The sequence below is a fragment of the Quercus lobata genome, chromosome 4 (genome assembly GCF_001633185.2).
Source record: "Quercus lobata isolate SW786 chromosome 4, ValleyOak3.0 Primary Assembly, whole genome shotgun sequence".
Lineage (NCBI taxonomy): Eukaryota > Viridiplantae > Streptophyta > Magnoliopsida > Fagales > Fagaceae > Quercus > Quercus lobata.
The window spans coordinates 12,303,940-12,321,824 of NC_044907.1; the positions used below are offsets into that span (position 1 = coordinate 12,303,940).

At 37.1% G+C, this 17,885-nt stretch overlaps 2 protein-coding genes and 1 long non-coding RNA gene across 11 annotated transcripts in view; 1 reads left to right on the plus strand and 2 right to left on the minus strand.

Moving 5' to 3' along the window:
- Window positions 1–17,885, minus strand: part of LOC115984179 (putative disease resistance RPP13-like protein 1) — a 35,151-nt gene that overhangs the window by 5,664 nt on the left and 11,602 nt on the right. The gene's annotated exons all lie outside the window — the stretch shown is intronic.
- LOC115984178 (putative disease resistance RPP13-like protein 1) lies at window positions 122–5,999 on the minus strand. Its single transcript, XM_031107113.1, has 6 exons — window positions 1,669–5,999; window positions 1,469–1,530; window positions 1,087–1,217; window positions 721–771; window positions 378–497; window positions 122–232 (listed from the first exon to the last, which is right to left on the minus strand). The coding sequence occupies exon 1, from the start codon at window positions 5,799–5,801 to the stop codon at window positions 1,725–1,727; it is 4,077 nt and encodes a 1,358-aa protein (XP_030962973.1). The 5' UTR covers window positions 5,802–5,999; the 3' UTR covers window positions 122–232; window positions 378–497; window positions 721–771; window positions 1,087–1,217; window positions 1,469–1,530; window positions 1,669–1,724.
- On the plus strand, window positions 13,686–17,382 carry LOC115984183. Of its 2 annotated transcripts, XR_004090419.1 has the most exons (4): window positions 13,686–14,071; window positions 14,218–14,249; window positions 15,271–16,622; window positions 16,717–17,382. It is a non-coding gene; the product is annotated as an uncharacterized LOC115984183 (long non-coding RNA). The 2 variants fall into 2 exon arrangements; XR_004090418.1 differs by having other exon boundaries at window positions 13,696–14,071; window positions 15,271–17,382.

Below are 17,885 nucleotides of genomic sequence, written 5' to 3' on the forward strand. Positions count from 1 at the left end.
CTTGTGCTTGCAGTAATTAAAAGCTTGAGTAGCATCAATAGTCTTCGCTTGAGTAGCAGTAATTAAGAGCTTGGCTCTATAATACTGCATTTCCAAATAGCCCAAAGAGTGGCTGCTATTACAACAATAATAGAATAAGAAAGATCAGTATCCAAAGAGCATCTCTCCATCCAAATAGGAGCCAACTAGTACCGTAAAATGACCTCCCAGGGGAGCACTTTAGGACATATTTCTAAACAGTTAAAAAAATGAATTGCAGAGAATATGAATCAATAATGCATGCAATATAAGAAGTTAAAAAGAAATAAATATTGCTTTTCATTTATTTAATAATAAATTTTTTACATTTAAATGAAATTTTGATATTTATGAAATACCTGCCATCTGCAGCGCAGGTGACAATGCTTTGATCAATCTATGCAAGGCACAATATTTGTTTTGAAATGACATTTTGTGCACATCTGCTGATCATCATGTCGCAGAACACAATATGTAGCCTGCAATCATCAAATCACAGCTGATAGCCAACCCAATAACTCAAATGAATTATTATGTATAAGAGGTATTAATGAGGTGAAATTTCAAACACGATACAATACCTCTTTTAGGCATTTTATCATACAGCTGCGTGTCTGAGCATATATGGTTTGCATAATTTAACTATAAGAGATATTGATGAGGTAAAAAAATTGAACATATGGTAACCAAAATTTAACATACCTCCACGTTTTGAAATTCCAATAGAAGGTTTGTCAATTCCAAAGCTAGTCTCTGTTGCAACAATGCAAGAATTAGCTTGGGTTAGGTTTTGAATTATTGAAATCGTATTGTATTTTAAATACAAACACAGAGTATTTTCTTGTATTCAGCTTTGGACATGTAAATACGTAATGAACAATGTTATGAAATCAATTAAATATCTAAACTTTTGTCCTCTTTGTTTATTGCTGCTCCTCCTTCTCTAATGAAGTGGTCAAGATCAACATAAGTTATGAAATAGTCTAGATCATTTATATCATACTAATATTAGGTGGGTACACCTTTTAAGGAAACAAAAATATTAATGGACTCAAAGTTATGAAATACCTGCCATTTGCAGCATAGGTGACAATGCTTTGATCAATCTATGCAAGGCACGACAAATGTTTAAAACGACATTCTGCACAAGCATAGTACTAAAAGGGCATCCTGCCATTCTCTGCACATTTACTGATAACCTGCAATCATCAAATCACAGCTGATAGCCAAGCCAATAATTTAAACAAATTACAAAGTATATGAGATATTGATGAGGTAATAAAATTTCAAACACTATAAAATATCTCTTTTAGGCATTTTATCGAATAGCTGCCTGCCCGAGCATAAAGTGTTCACATAATTCAAATAAATTACAAACAATTTGACTCTAAAATTTCAGAGTACCAGAAGTTCAATTGTTAAAAGAGGAAAATAATTAAATTTAACTTACCTCCATGTTTTGAAATTCCAATATAACGTTTAGCGGTTCAGAAGCTAGTCTCTGCTGCAACACTGCAAGAATTAGCCTGGGTTAGGGTTTGAATTATTAAAATTGTATTGTTCATATACAAACAAAGAGGATTTTGTTGTATTCTGCTTTTGATGTCAACAATGTAATGAGAAATATTATGAAACCAAATAATGTTGTACCTGGAAGGAAGGAGTAACTATTATGAGTAAATATTGCTCTTTCTTTTACAATTTTTTTATTGCTGCTCCTCCTCCACCTCATAGACAGACCTATCATCAATCAGAATGCAAGGGACGTTGGCTATCTTGGACCACTCTTGCCCGCATTTCTTGCAGTGTTGTTTCAGCAATCGACACTCGTTAATATAAAGAAGCAGAAGCGAGGGAGGTAGGCCCTTCTCTGGGAGGGATGCGAGTTTAGGGCAATTTCCGATGTACAATTGTTCAAGAGCAGAGAGATTTTGAAAGCCCAAAGAAGATAGAATTACAATATTTGGAATGCTCCAAATCGTTAGCTGGGTAAGAGAGGAAGGAAGCGTCATCGTCAGCTTCCCATCTTGCTCATCTGGAAACGACTGCCAATCTGGAATTCCACCATAAATACAGAGTGATGTAAGAGATGTTAGTCTGTGCAATCCCCACACAGTTACTTGCTTACAGATATTCTCCCCGCGAAATGAGAGTGATGTTAGACTGGTGGGGTAACCCTCTTCTGGAAAGTATATGACGCTTGGACAATCAATGATATGAAGAGAATTGAGGTTCAGCGTGCAGTTGGGCCAGGCCTCCAGTTTCTCACAGTAGTGGATCGAAAGCTCTCTCAAGCTGGTAGGGAGTAACCCTCCATCCGGTAAGGATTTCAACTTTGCACAACTTCTGATTTCAAGATATTCAAGAGACGCATTGTTGGGTAAGTTGTTCGCTATTGACTCCATCTTTGGACAGTCCCATACAGAAAGGTATTTAAGAGCTGTAGGTAACTCGTTTTTTGATGATAAGGATGTGAGCTCTATGCATGACCAAATCTGAAGGCGTTTAAGCGTGGTAGGTAGGTCGCCACTTGATGATAAGCATTTTAGAGATGGACAGTGCCAAATATACAAGTTCTCAAGAAGAGAAGAAGAATTAGAAGAAGCCTCTCCCTCGTTTGCCAAAAATTGCAAATTCTCACATTCACAAATATCTAGCGTTTTCAAATTTTGAGGCAACTGACCTCTTGAAATCAACGTCAAAGAATTACATCTCTCAATGCGTGCCTTTTCCAAACATGTACAATTAGAGATTGACAAGGATTTCAAACCACTACAACCATTAATATTTAGTGTCCTTAAAGTAGATGTCAAGCTGATGTTGACAAGGCTTGAGCAATCTCTTATATCCAGCGTTATAAGGGATTTGAATTCATCCTGCCACAAAGATGTTAGCTCCTTCCAATTATCTATCTCTAGATTTTCTACCTTAGTTAACCCATGCATGAACTCCTCCGTCAAGCTTTTCACATATGGAATAGAAAGAATAGTTGACTTTGGAAAGCATAACTCATCTGTACTTCTACTCACCACCCCTTTACATCCCTTAATTTCTAATGCATGAAGCTTTGGGAAGTTTGGAATTGAAACGTACAATTGCTCACATCCATTAATAGAAATTTTTTCCAATAATGGAACATGGTGAGGCAATTTTCCTTGCAATTTAGGGCATTTAGAAATAGAAAGCTCACGCAACCGAGGGAATTCTTCAAATTCAACTTTGCATGGAATCCAATCTTTCCATTCTTGCATATCCTTAAAGCAAAGTGACTCTAAGCATGGAAAAGGTTTTGGGCAATCTTTCCCATAAAACTCAAGACCAACGGTTTGCACTGCAGACAATCCTACAAGGACAAGGTCTCTCAACAATGGTAATTGTCCAATTGCAGGTAAAGATGTACATTTTTTGCACCTCTCAATCCTTAGGAGCACCATATTAGAAAATGATGGATGTCCAAACCAAGTTGGGAATTTTGCACCAACATAGCCATCAATTGAAATTTTTTTCACCGTTGTTGAAGGTTGTAGCATGTCAAGAATATCTAGACTGGCTCTTTGATCAAGCTCGGACTCCCATTTCATCACTAATACATTTAAATTCTTCTTACCAAGTAAGTTGGCCCTTCTTGCATCCTCGACATCAAGCACGTTCTCCAAGTGTGAAATGCAAAGAGTTCCCTTAAGAGACTCCAAGTTCATCAAGTCCCCTATCTTTGATGCAGTATCTTTCCCCACAACAAAATTAGACAATGTTTGTAGATTTTTTAATTCTTTTATTCCCATTGGCATCTCTTTGATTAAAGAGGCCCCTTCAAAATCAAGATGCCGAAGATTGATTAGATTCCCAATTTTCTCCAGTAACTTTGTGAGACAGCCACAATATTTCAATATCAATGTTTGCAAATTGTATAAAGAACTTGTTGATTCTGGCAAACTTCTAATTAAAGTTTTAGAAAGGTTGAGGTATCTTAGATGTTTCAAATCACCGATTGAACTTGGTAACTCAAAAATTTGATATCCATAAAAAGATAATACCCTTAAACATCTAAACTGTGGCAATAGACAACTAAAAACATAATTTGTTAACCAGCTCCTGTCATTTGTTGGTAGCGGTAGGAAGGTCCGCAAATGCATATCTTTTGTCAAGCCTTTAAATTTTGTGATGCCATCATATTCACAATGAGCGTAGGAGAAATGACGTACCTTTGTAGAAATCTTGCCACCTGATTTATCTTCCAACCAATAGCACAACTGTCCCGCTGCCCATTGAGCTAAATCATTGATTAAGTCGTGCATGACAAAGAGTGATTTATTCCTACTTGATTGTTGAAAAAGTGATCGCTTATATAAATCACGAAAATACTCAACACCAAGATCTTCCATCGGCTTATTCTTTTCTGATTCTTGAACCAAACCTTCCGCCATCCATAACAAGACTAGTTCTTGTTCCTCAAATTCATAATCTTTTGGGAATAGTGAACAATAGGCAAAACATCTCTTTAAATGTGAAGGGAGATATAGATAGCTCAATCTAAGGGTTGGTAGAACATCACTATTTTCTTCTGACATATCCCATATCTTGTTATTGAGCACATTTTTCCACTCATCACAATGTATAGTACGTAATAGGCCTCCAAGAGCTTTTGCTGCCAAAGGCAATCCTTGACACCTTTCCAAAATTTTTGGACCAAATTCTTGAAGTTCTGGATTTGCACTAAAATCTGTTGTCCCCAATGTGTTTTGGATAAATACAATCAAGCAAGCATCATCTGACAACTTGTTCAACTTGTAAGCTTGAGTAGTGCCCATTATTGATGAAACACGATCATTCCGAGTTGTGATGATAATCTTACTCCCTGGAGCCCCAAATTCAAACGGACAACGTAGTCTAGTCCAATCATTATAGTTTTCATTCCATACATCATCCAAAACGAGCAAGAACTTTTGGTTTGATAATTTGTCCTTCAATTTGCGTTGTAGTAAATCTAAATTATTATCGTTGCAGGATTCAAAAGTGACAGATTGTAGAATTTCTCTTGTCACCTTTACAATATCAAAATCTTCCGAAACACAACCCCATGCTTTCACATCAAAATAATTGCTCACCTCATCATCATTGTAAACTAGTTGGGCAAGAGTTGTTTTACCCAATCCCCCCATACCAAGTATGGGAATCACAGAAAGTTGAGCATTACTCGATTCACCACTCAACAACAACTTGACAATAGCCTTTTTATCTTCTTCTCTGCCATGAGTATGACCTTCATTCACCAAAGAAGTCGTGGGCACCCTTGGTCTTGTTGCTCCAGTCCTTCCCAGGCCTGTATTTTCCCTCAATTCCAGATCATTCTTCTGCGTCACAATTTCTTGCAACCTTGAATTGATTTCTTTAATCTTGGACCGCATATTGGCATCAAACATGATAGAACTTGGATTCAAACCCACACAACAAGCAGGGATGAACTTTCGTACCTTACTTGTGCTGGGATCTTCTGCATTCAACTTACGTCGCAAAGCTTCAGTAGCAAACTCGTCCAGGATGTCGTCCACATCATAAGCCAAGTCTTCAAGGTCATCCAGCCAGCTCTTCACGAACTTGCTTGTCATCTGCTTATCCTCTGCATCATCCAGAACTGCACGGATTTTCGGCAACGTTGTCTTCCACTTCTTGAGGTCAGCATGAACTTGCTCTTGCTGAAAGATCTTCAACAAATCAGAGGAGCTTAACTTGTCAAACAGCACCTCAAAGAAAGCTGATAGAGCAGCCTCTCCAATTACTGACATGATTCACTCGGGGGAGAGAAGGAAATTTGAGAAATGAAATGAAGCAACCAAAGGGACAGTCCTGATCAGAAAATTGGGTTCGGAGTGAAGACTGAGAGAGGTTTACTTTATTCTGTGAAAGTTGAAGAAATCTGCAAAGTTTTTTCTTGGCCTTGCAGGGATAGACTTTTTCACAGAAGAATTGGTGGAGGAAAATAAAGATAAGGAGTAGAGAAGATATTTGATAAGACTGGAAAGAAACGCGTGGAAAAAAAAAAAAAAAAAAAAAGAGAGAGAGAGAGAGGAGGTTTTGGTGGGATTTATGTTAAAAAACAATTACAATTATATTGGGTCACAACAAATTATTTAAAAAAAAATTCACAATAGATGTGAACGTAAAAAGAAAATTAAATAAATTAATAAAATATTAAACTAGAATTAAAAATAAAGTCTCTTAAAGAAAAGTTGTGATATTTTATTGCCGTACTTAGAGTTTTTAAATTAGTGCTATTTTTTTTTAGAAAGAAAAGAAAGTGCAGTTTTTTTAGGGAGAAAAAAAAAATTCAGTTGATTAAATACTTTCACAATAATTTTATAATAAATTTTATGTAGAAAGTTGTTATTAGTTATTATTTGGACTTACTACTGATATTAATTTTTTTTTATATACCATTACATTAACAACTTGTCATATAGATTTTTATCAAAAAGAAAAAAAACAATCACATAGATTTTTTGTGACATTTTTGTAAAAATATTATATCCATAGATTTTTTATCTACCATTAATATTGTAATGTTTTATATAAAATAATTTTAAAAAAATTTGTACATATATTATATCATAATTGTTATAGAATTTTGTTAGCAATGAGTTTATCGTAAGAAGCACCAAAAAAGAAAAAACTATAGGGGTTTCGGTGGCTTCATAATGGTGGGAGGCTAACATGATGATGTTGGTGGCCCCTTAAACTCCTCTCTTTCTCTCACTTATGAATGTTTTGTCATTCTCAAATCTTTTATTTTGGTAATAATGAAATAATACGCTTCATTTAATAATTCACAATATTTTTGTATCTCTTCATCTCTCCCTAATGCCTTATCTGGTTAGTTATATTAGTCCTTAATTATTAGTATTTTTTTCTTTTATTTTTAATACTAAAACAATGGGTATGCTAAAATACATGAAAAAGAAAGAAATTTATGGTGTAAGCTCAGTTAATTAACAAGAGATTAATAAGATAACAGTAAAAATAAATTAATGTGATCTTTTGAGTAGCAATATAAAAAAATAATAATGAAAAAAGGTAGAACTTCTTTTTTTTTTTGAGGAAGAACGTAACACATCTTGTTTAAGAAAAACCAGCTATGTCAGCCAATACAAATGGAAATGAAAGTGGTGGAACATCCTCCATCCATACTATAACATCCAAAACACAAATAGCATGACGAGCTAACTTATGAGCAACAATATTACCCTCTCTCTTTACATGAGAGTAGTGTAATTCATTAAAAAAATTAACCTTATGTCTAATCTTATCCAACACTAAGGGTGCGTTTGGATACCGCTGAAAACTGAAAACTGAAACTGAAAACTGAAAAACACTGTAGCGAAATAATTTTTAAATGTGTGAATAGTATCGTGGGACCCATTTTTAATGAAAAAGTTGCTGAAAAGTGAAATTTGTGGGTCCGTGAACAGTACACGATGTGCTGTGATTGGTCCAAAAAAATTTGAAAAGTCAAAGTTTGCGGCTACTGTTCATTGAACAGTGCATGAACAGTAGCCGCTTGTGGGAAAATCGCGTGAAAAAAAAAAAAAAAAAAAAAAAATAGAAAAACGCAAACGCGGATTGGGCAAAAAACGCCCAATCCAAACGCAACCTAAGCCCACAGCTGAATGGAACTCCGTACCTTCCCGCAAAGCCTTTACTAACACAAGCGAGTCAGTCTTAAGGATGGCACGTTGAAAACCCAGGTCAGAAGCGAACACAAGAGCAGTTGCGACAGTCATCACCTCAATTTCTAGAGGGCCGTAAGCCTAGGGAACCAGCTTAGACAGTGAGCCTAAAACCAAACCTTCCGTATGACCACCCTAATCCCAGCTCTATTTTCCTCAGCGAACCTGGCCCCGTCATAGTTAACCTTCACCAAACTGTGCTTAGGTGGTTTCCATTTTTGAGCCGTGGGAGTGGTAGTCCGATTTGAAGGTTGGTGCGCATTAACAGTTTGGAATTCCTGCAGATGTTCCTTTGCTAGTTGGGTGATTAGATACGGGCTGCAGCTGGGTTTATTAAGTTTGACCTAGTTCCGTTGAGTCCAGATGGACCACGCTGTGACCGAAAAGAGCTCCACGTGATGCTGGTTTTTGATCAGCCATGACAGTAGCTCTTTGAAGGTGATGAAGGTGAGTGAATTACGGCAGCTCCATAAGGTTGAGTCCTCCCAAACTACATCCAATTCCCCACACGACCACAAGGCATGGAGGGCAGATTCATTAGCACAAGAGCAGCGATCACAGAGAGGATTCTCAATAACGGTTCGACGCTCCAAATTTTCCTTGGTGGGTAGAGAGTTTCGGCAAGCCCTCCAGATAAATTTTTTTACTTTTTTTGGTACCTGTAGTGATCAAATACCATGCCATAACTCCCTATCTTCCAAAGACCGGTCTGCACTACGTGAATCTTCCTCCTCTGACTTCAAGAATCGATAACCCAACTTGTTGGTATATGTCCCTGTTTGAGTGAAAGGCCAAAAGAGTTTGTCCTCCACCCCTTGTTGAAGCAATGACAAGGACTTGATCAGTTCAGCCTCTTCAGGAATGAATACACCCTCAATGACTGAATGGTTCCAGCGGTGTGTCGCTTCATCTATCAGCACCTCCACCCTTGCATCTGCCATGGTATCAATAATGGGAGAAATTACCTTGGTTAGGTGTTTCCGTGGCAGCCATGTACTCTGCCAAATGTGCATAGACCTCCCATTTCCCACCCTCCACCTACAACCTCTAAGTAGCACATCTCTCCCATGTAAAATACTCCTCCAAGCATAGGATCCAGTGGATGACTCCTTAGCCTCCATTATAAAGCAATTTGGGAAGAACCGGGCTTTGAAAAATTTATAGAATAGTGAGTCTAAATTTTGCAAAAGCCTCCAAGCATGTTTTGCCAACAAGTAATCATTGAACATTGCTAGGTCTCTAAAACCCATACCCACCTCCACCTTTGATTTAGTCAATTCCTCCCATTTCAACCAATGAATTTTTCTTTTATCTCCTCTTTGACCCCACCAAAATTTCCTTACCATTGATTCAATCTCATGGCAAAGTCCCAACGGAATTTTAAAGCACCCCATAGCATATGTTGGAATTGCCTGAATGACCGCTTTTATCAAGATCTCCCACCCCGCTTGAGATAAAAGCTTTCCTTCCCAACCTTGTAGTTTTCTCCAAACTTTTTCCTTGATGAAATTGAAGCTCTCCTTCTTTTTCCTTCCCACTAGAGATGGCAACCCAAGGTATTTGTCATAATGTACAATCTCTTGTAAACCCAAAGCCTCCTTGATCTCAACCTTCATGGCTTTCGGAGTGGATTGACTAAAGAAAATAGCAGTTTTGTTTTTGTTCACCTTTTGGCCTGACCCCTCCTCATAAGTCTCCAAAATCTCCAAAAATTTTCTGCACTCCTCAATGGTTGCCCTGCAAAAAAGAAGACTATCGTCTGCAAACAATAAGTGTGTTAGTTGAGGGCCATTTTGGCTAATGGATAGCCCTTTTAACTCCCCCATTCTTACAGAATGTTGTATGAGTCCATGTAATCCTTCCGTGCACAACAAGAAGAGAAAGGGGGAAAATGGATCCCCTTGTCTAATCCCTCTGGTCGGTTGAATGATGTCTTGTGGTTCACCATTGACTAGGATAGAGTATGTCACTGTTTTTATGCATACCATAATCAAACCAATCCACCTCTCACTGAAACCCATTTTTCTCATGACATTCTCCAAGTACACCCACTTCACACGGTTCTAGGCTTTGCTCCTATCTAACTTTACAGCCATGTAACATGTTTTCCCTGTTCTCATATTATTCATATAGTGAAGTGACTCATAAGCTACAAGGATATTATCTGATATCAACATATTTTTTGTAAAGGTTGATTGATGTTCAGATATAATATTTGGTAAAATTTTCTTTAATCTATTGGCCAACACTTTAGAGAAAATTTTATACAAGACATTACATAAACTGATGGGGCGGTAATCACTCACATTTTCAGGGTTTTTAATTTTTGGGATAAGGGTGATAAAAGTGTGGTTTAGCGGATGTGGGATGGTACCTGAATTGAGCCAAGATAAAACTGAATTTGTGACATCGGCATCTACCAACCCCCAAAAATGCTGGAAGAACAAAGGTGACATGCCATCAGGACCCGGAGCTTTGAGAGGTGCCATATGTTTCAAAGCTTCTTTTACTTCCAAAGCTGTAAAGGTATCAGTTAGGGCTGAGTTCATATCTTCAGTAATCATCAGAGGAATGTGCTCTAATTGAGTCCATTGGGGATTCGGCCTTGAGGTAGAGAAGAGATCCCTGTAATAGTTTACCAATACTAGATTATCTCCTCTGATTCCACTCTCCATATGTTGTTCTCATCCATAATTCCCCGAATTTTGTTTTTGCTGTGTCTCTTGGTAGCCTGACAATGGAAGAACTTGGTGTTGTTATCCCCATTTTTTAACCAAAGAGTACGTGATCTTTGGCTCCACATTCTCGCCTCTCAATCAAGCAGGATATTGATTTCCTCCTTTAATTCCCTAACCCCGACCATTTTGCCCACTTACAATAGCAGCAGATTCGGCCTCCACCAAGAGAGCTTTTTTCTTCATTAATTCCTTCCTTACATTGCCAAAAATGTTGTGGTTCCACCATGCTAGGTCCCTACCACAAATCTCCACCCTTTTTAGAATATCACTGTCACGGTGTACCATGGAATAGGAAGACCAAGATGCTTCCACCATTTTTGTATAGTGTTCATCTAAAAGCCACATTTCCTCAAACCTAAAAATTCTTTTTTTAGGGGGAGGATCCAAACCCAACAGTTTGATCAAAAGCGGACAATGATCATAGGAGGCACTTTGAAGGTGTTGGACAAATGAACCCGGGAATTTCATAAACCAAGCATCATTTGCCAAGCCTCGGTCAAGTCTTTCCCAAATTGAATGTCCATCCTCAAAATGTTTACTCCATGTGAACCGATTACCCACAAACCCAAGATCCAAGAACCCACATTCATCAATAACATCTCTAAAGAGTTGCATCTGCCTATGTTGTTTGGTAGCCTCGCCTAGTTTCTCCTCCTGCCTAGTGAGTTCATTGAAATCACCTGTACATAACCATGGGGTTTGTGGATGGTGGTTTAAAGTTAGCAAACTGTCCCAAGCTTCAATTCCTTTTGATGTATCTAGTTCCCCATAAAAACCAGTGAACCTCCATTCATGTTCAGAAACCCTATCAATCCAAGTGTCAATGTAGTATTGTGATGAGTCAATCACCTCCAAGTTCACTGTTGATTATCAAAACAGAACAAGACCGCCTCCACGGCCTTCTTTCGGTACTACCCATTTGTGTTCATAGTCAATGCTTCGTTGAACTGTATCTAGCCTTGCTTCATCCGTCAGTGTTTCAGCTAAAAACACGACAGAGGGGTCTCTTGCCCGGATCATATCTCCAAGCTCCTTCCTTGTACGCAGGTTCCCAAGCCCATGACAGTTCCAAACTAGGCAATTCATTGTGATTGGTGGGGTTGAGCATTAGCCTCCACAACTATCATTTTTTGTGCTGCTGCTTCCTTTGAAACCTGTTGACGTTTGTTTGGTAATGCAGGGGAGCTATCTGCTTGTATGGGTGTTCTTTTTCCTAGGGTCAGGGGCGTATGGGTAGGATTAGTTAGGGTTGGATGGTTTGGTCTCGCAAGTCTGGTCCATTTCGATTTAGGTGGCTGTGAAGAGGGTTTAGGGTTTTCAGATTTAGCACGTGGTATTAAAGAGTCACGTGATGGGGTTAAATTTGGATTAGGGTTCGAATTGAAAGTTTGTGGGATATTTCCATTTTGGTTAAGGTTATTTGAGTGAGGGGCATGGGTTTGTTGGGTATCATTAATGGGGTTGAGTAAAGGTTATGGAATGTTTTCATTTTTGTTAAGGTTAAAAGAGTGAGGGGCACGTGTTTCATGGGAATCAATTATGGGAGTGAGTAAAGGGCTAGAAACCGAGATTGAATGTGGTAGAAAGTCTCCTTTTTGGTTTGGGTGAGCTGGATTGGTATTAATGGTTGGGGTTGAAATAATGGTTGAAAAAGGTAAGGAATTTGTATTTAAGGGCTGTTGGACGTTACCTGCATGGCTAGGAAATTTCTGGTAGTTATTGGCATTTAAGGATTTGTCTAAATCAGTAACTTCCCCATCAAAGCTTTGTGTGGCTAGAAGAGATGTGCAGCTGGCAGATGGTTGACTGTGGTCCGTTATACTGTATTGATTATTACCTTGAATGCTTGAAATTACTTCCTCCGGTGGCATTGATTCCATCCTTTCCTCTCCGCCTGTGCTGCTTCTCATCTGCTCTGGAATAGTTGAACAGCCCATCTTCTGCTCTTTCAACTCAGCTGAGAATGGTGGAGCTGACTTTGGAGTAGAGGATTGCTTGGACTTGTAGAAGCCTGGGACCGAGACAACCTGCTTTCTTGATGGGAAAAAAGGTGCTGCTCTAAGAGTTGGACCAAATAGCCTTTGATCTGGTGTAAGAGTACCTTCACTGTTCAGCCACTTCTCGCAATCCTTATTATCATGATCAAAACAGCTACACCAATAGCAACTGTTTAGCAACCTTTCATATTTGAAGCTAACCCACACTTCCTTATCTCTTCCTATCGAAACTAATCGCCCTCTGCACAAAGGAATAGTGACGTCCAATGACACTCTAATACGAACAAAATTGCCCCCCTCGGTTTCCTGTTGATTGGTAGAAGGTAACACCGTTCCTAAGACTTCACAAATTTTCACTACAGCCCTTGCATTCATAAACTTTATTGGGAGACCATGAACTTGCACCCAAAAAGTAGTCTTATTGAATTGAAGCTCCTCGACTAAATTGTTCTTATCATACCTCTCTAGAACCATAAGTGTTTGTCAAAGCTCCACGGCTCACTCTAAATCACTTTAACAACCTCTTCTTTGTTATAAAAAACAAACAAAACCATATGGTTACCCAAGTTACGGACTTGAAAACCATTCCTTGAGCGCCATAATGGTGTAAAAGTTTTAGCTATGGCGTCCACATTGACCGCCCTCCTAGTTAAAAACCTTGCAGCCAAGAAGAACTCTTGGGAGCTCAGTTCATCCTTAAGACAACATCCTGGTCCCTCCCTATCAGAGAGGGACAAACGATTCTAGTTTGAAGTTAACTCCTCCATAGTAGTTGGAAAGAGAAATAAGATAGAGATATAGAAACACAAAAAAAATTGTTTCCCACGAATCCCACAAAAAGAGGTACCTCACAAGCTTTGAACTAATGTTGTTAATTCAAAGAAAGACTAAAACACCTCCGTAAAGGAAAGTGACCCCCTATTCTACTATCCAAGAGAGAGAGCTAAAGAGAGCTTTCTTCAAGAGACAGATGAACTCTCAATGCTAATCCAATTCACTACAATTTTTAGAATTTATAAATAAATAAATAAATAAGAAAGGTAGAACTTTTCATACACAATAACTATAAAATCTATAATTTACTTTTATGAAAATATTGTGGACATACATTCACTACAAAGTTTTTTCAACATTTTTATTATTATCTAAAGTTACTAAAAAAATGTTAATAAAACCCCTAAGTTTCTACGGTTGTTAGCGGTGAAAATTAGAAACATGGAACTTATATAAAGCGACAGATTACAGAACAACAAATCAAAGTTTTATAGATAGCTCTCACAGTTTTTCATTTTCTCTCTTGTAGCTCAAATCTCTCTCACGAAAGACTTAGAAATTTCAAAGCCAATTTCATAGCTCTCAAATCATGGAAATTTCAAAACTCTAGGTCATGGCAATCGCATAGCTCTTGGTCTCAACGCGGTGGCTGTGTCTCATCGTCACTCACAAAGTCGAAGTCGAAGTCTTCCGTCAACTCCTCTGCTCTTCCCCTGCCTCATCTAATCTCCCCCAATTTTCTAGGGTTTCAAGCTCAATCGCCACTGCGACACGAAGATCATTTTGCTTGATTCGTCTCGATTCTTCAATGGAGGCAAATTCGGTGCGTTTTCATGTTTTGTTTATAAATTGTAATGTTCGGCTCCTGGGAAAATTTTAGGATGAAGATTTAAATTCTCCCTCTTCCTGAGTATATGCCTATATATAGGTTTTTGTATCTTTCTTAGATGGCTTTGTGTTTTGTTTCAGAGTCTACTACAAAGGATGTTCAAGCTAATAAAGTAAGTTTCTTCTAATTTTTGTTCTCTGTTTCAATTATTATTATTATTATTGTTATTATTGATCATTGTAGTTTTTGTTGTTGTTAATTTATAGTGATTGGTTGATATTGGGGTGTGGTTTGTTGCTTGTTTTTGTTCCCATCAAATGTGCTTTCATAATGAATTTTGTTAATTTTTATGAAATAATTCTTGAGATTGAATATGTAGAAGGATATTCTTACCATTTGATTATCAGCATATGTGCAATATATGGTACTGAGCATTGATGATGGAACTGACTTGCATTTTTTTTATTAGATACTCTCTTTTTTGTTGGGTGAATCACAAATTCATGTTTCTAATGGCAATGATAGTTGTAGAATGTAAACTTGTATCTTGAGTTGGATGATGGTTCAGACTGTGAGAGATTTATGATATGTTTTTGTTTAGAAAACACGGGTGTGATACTTCCCTTGAAAGTTAAATCCTTTTTAGGCACTTTATTAATCCTTGGAAGCTTCATTACTTATGCAAGAATCTGAAAACCCATTATGAGAGGAGGAAATGCCAACTGACCTATAGCTAATTGGTTGATGACTGACTATCTTTTATAATTGAAAACTTAATAGAAAAGTTACAATTGAGCTTGGCTTAAAAGCAGTTCAGACGTTTTACATTTAATTTTTATCGGAAGTTGACACTAGGGGTGACCAGCTTGAGAAGCTAACAACTATTTATTTTAATTGTGTTACAACTCTTGCTAACATAATTGATTTCTTCTGCTCTCCCCCTTTTTGGCCTCTTGTTCTTGTTAATTTTTCTTCATGGGGAAATAAATTTTACCTAACATATGCTCGAGTTGTTATTGTACAATCAATGGATGATTGACTTGTTCTTTTTTATTATTATTATGGGGACCCTGTTATTCATTCCCTAAGCCCCTAGTAGTTTTCCTATCAACTCTAATTCATCTTATCAAGCTTTTAGTTCTTTAGAACAAATCAGATTTTGCCCTGATTAGTTATGTTTGATAAATGTACAGAAACCCCATCCCAAGGATAGATTTGACTCAAGAACTAATGCGATGAATGATGGAGGTAATGATGCTACTTTGATTGTTTTTAGCAGGTAAGATTGAATTTATTAATGTACTTGTTCCGGCAGTTTTTTGACAATACTCATTTTGGTAATTGCATTATGACATGCCGTCCATGCAAAGACTTTAATGTGATTCTTAAAATTTTGGTCCTCTATAGTGCTGACCAAAAACGGTTTCTTTTTGTTGCCTATTGTTTTAGCCTCACTAGCCACACTGTATGCACAATTAAACAGGAACTGACCATGCGGTGTGAAACTCCATATTATTTTATCTCTTGCTAAGAGGAATATCCAAATTTGCATCTATGTCTTCTCTTGAAAATAAGTTGCTGATAAGTTCAGTGTTCCAGCATCTTTTTTCCATATCAATTGCATGACTAATTTGGATAAACTACAACTTGCAATCAACTCTTTTTGTCAGCTTCAAGTCTATGGCCGGTTGCCTTGTTTTTCATGTTTCCATAAAGTAATTTAAATGTTGTATTAAAATCCCTTGGTTTGTCATTTGTATTTGGTTGGCCTTGTCACTAGGAATTCCTTGTCTGAGTAGACCCCACGCCCTTTGATCAATGTATTGAGAGCTTCTTGTGAAATTTTCTTAAGCAGGATATTTCTTTCTTGTCCTATCTACTCCCCACTGTAAGTTCTTCATAGCTTCACCCCCACCCCCTCCAAAAAAATAAAAAAATAAAAAAATAAATTAGAAAAAATAAATTTAGGCTAAGCATGTTAGACTGAGTACTCTAAATTTTGAACTTAATGTGCAGCATCCATATGCTCCTCTTAGCTAACCTATTTTGTTAAGATCTCTAAGCTATAGGTTAAATTGAAAAAGTGCTTAACTGCCTTGAAATAGCAGTAGTCAATGGTCAAGTAGGTAAGGCTGTATATTAAGGGATGGGGAGTGGATGGTGGGGATCCATGTGAGGAGTCATGGACAGGAGTGTCATGTTTTGATTCATTTGCTATACGCCTGTAAGAGTGTAATGCACTTAGCTAACCTATTTTTCTATTAACAATGCCACATTTTCAAAAAGGCCCAAAACCTTACCCTTCCATGTTCTACTACCCTTTGTGCAGTAAAATTCAAGGACTAAACCTATTGGAGGCCAGCTTAATAACCTGCATCATTTCAAACACCTGCAAGTGAATATGTCTTGTTATATTTATCTCTTATTGAAGTTGTACCAGCATTGTTTATATAATTCTTTATTCTGGTTTCTTCTTTAGGGATGTCAGCTACAATAACATTCAGGGTGAAATTCCATATAGCTTACCTCCCAATGCCACAAATATGTAGGATGTCTGTTTTGTAAATTGTGATTCTTGTATGCTTAATTTTTTTTTTCTTTAAGTTTTTGGTGATTATTCTACTTTTTCGGGAATAGAGAAATATGGCATACAACTATTTGAGACAAAATATTCCCCACTCTCTACCAGCCATGAAATGTCTCTAACATCAATGAGTTACTTCTCCCCCCAAGTGCCTATTTACTGAATTGCTTTTGCTTTTTGGTTATTCAATCAAAATCTCTTAATTCTTTTCTTGTAGAAATCTAAACCACAATTAGTTATCTGGACCAATTGACAATGTCTTTACAGGCTTATAGAATCTCAGAGAGATGTATGTGTTCTTCACCCAATCCTTATATTTCCTTTTCCCTGGCGTTTGAAGTGACAAGAAAATAATGCAAAGTACAATATTCCATGAAATACAAAGAAGATGTTGTTGATGCTAGTAGAGCCTTGAGAGGGTATGAAGTTGGTGATGATCTTGATGAAGGTATGTAGCAAATTATGCAGCAAACGAGAACTCTCCAAATACCTTTTAGTGTACAAGGATTGGCTATTGTAAATACTTTTAAGTGTACTATTCAAAACAGGTTTTGTGTAGAAAGTAGTGATTCATGTTTCAAATTTAAAAATATAAAGGGCAATAGACAGAGTAGTTGAGTTATGTTGATTTGTACAATTTGTTTCATTGTGTTAAAAAGAGTAGTTGATTGGCTGTTGTAATTCAATTTGGAATTGAACAATTGCGTTTATGTTTATGTTTTGAATCAGGTTATTAAATTTTGATCAATGTGAAAGAGTGCATTCAATTTTTTTTTTTTATTAAAGAAAATACTTATTTCAACGTTTACAAACGGTTGAAATTTATCTCAAAGTACCTTTTGCCTACGGTTGAGTGCATGTGGAAAAAAGTAAGAAGCATATTTTTATAATAATACTTCGACGTTTATTAACTGTTGATAAAAGTGTAACATTTTTTTTCAATGGTTGCATAGGCAATAGAAAAAAAGTTCTCGACATAGTTATTAATGGCGGTTCTCAATGGTCATTTCAACTATCGAAAATGCTATATTCGACAATTTTTAGTACTTTTTTTCAACCGTTGAAAATAACCAAATTTCTTGTGGTGATTTCTATTTATTAAATAATCGAAAAGTTAGTGGAGGGTAAGAACTTAAAAATCGAAAAGTTAGTGGAGGGTAAGAACTTACTTGGACATTCAGTGGTAAAAGGCTTCAGACAATAATGGACAATTTTGGTGTGAGT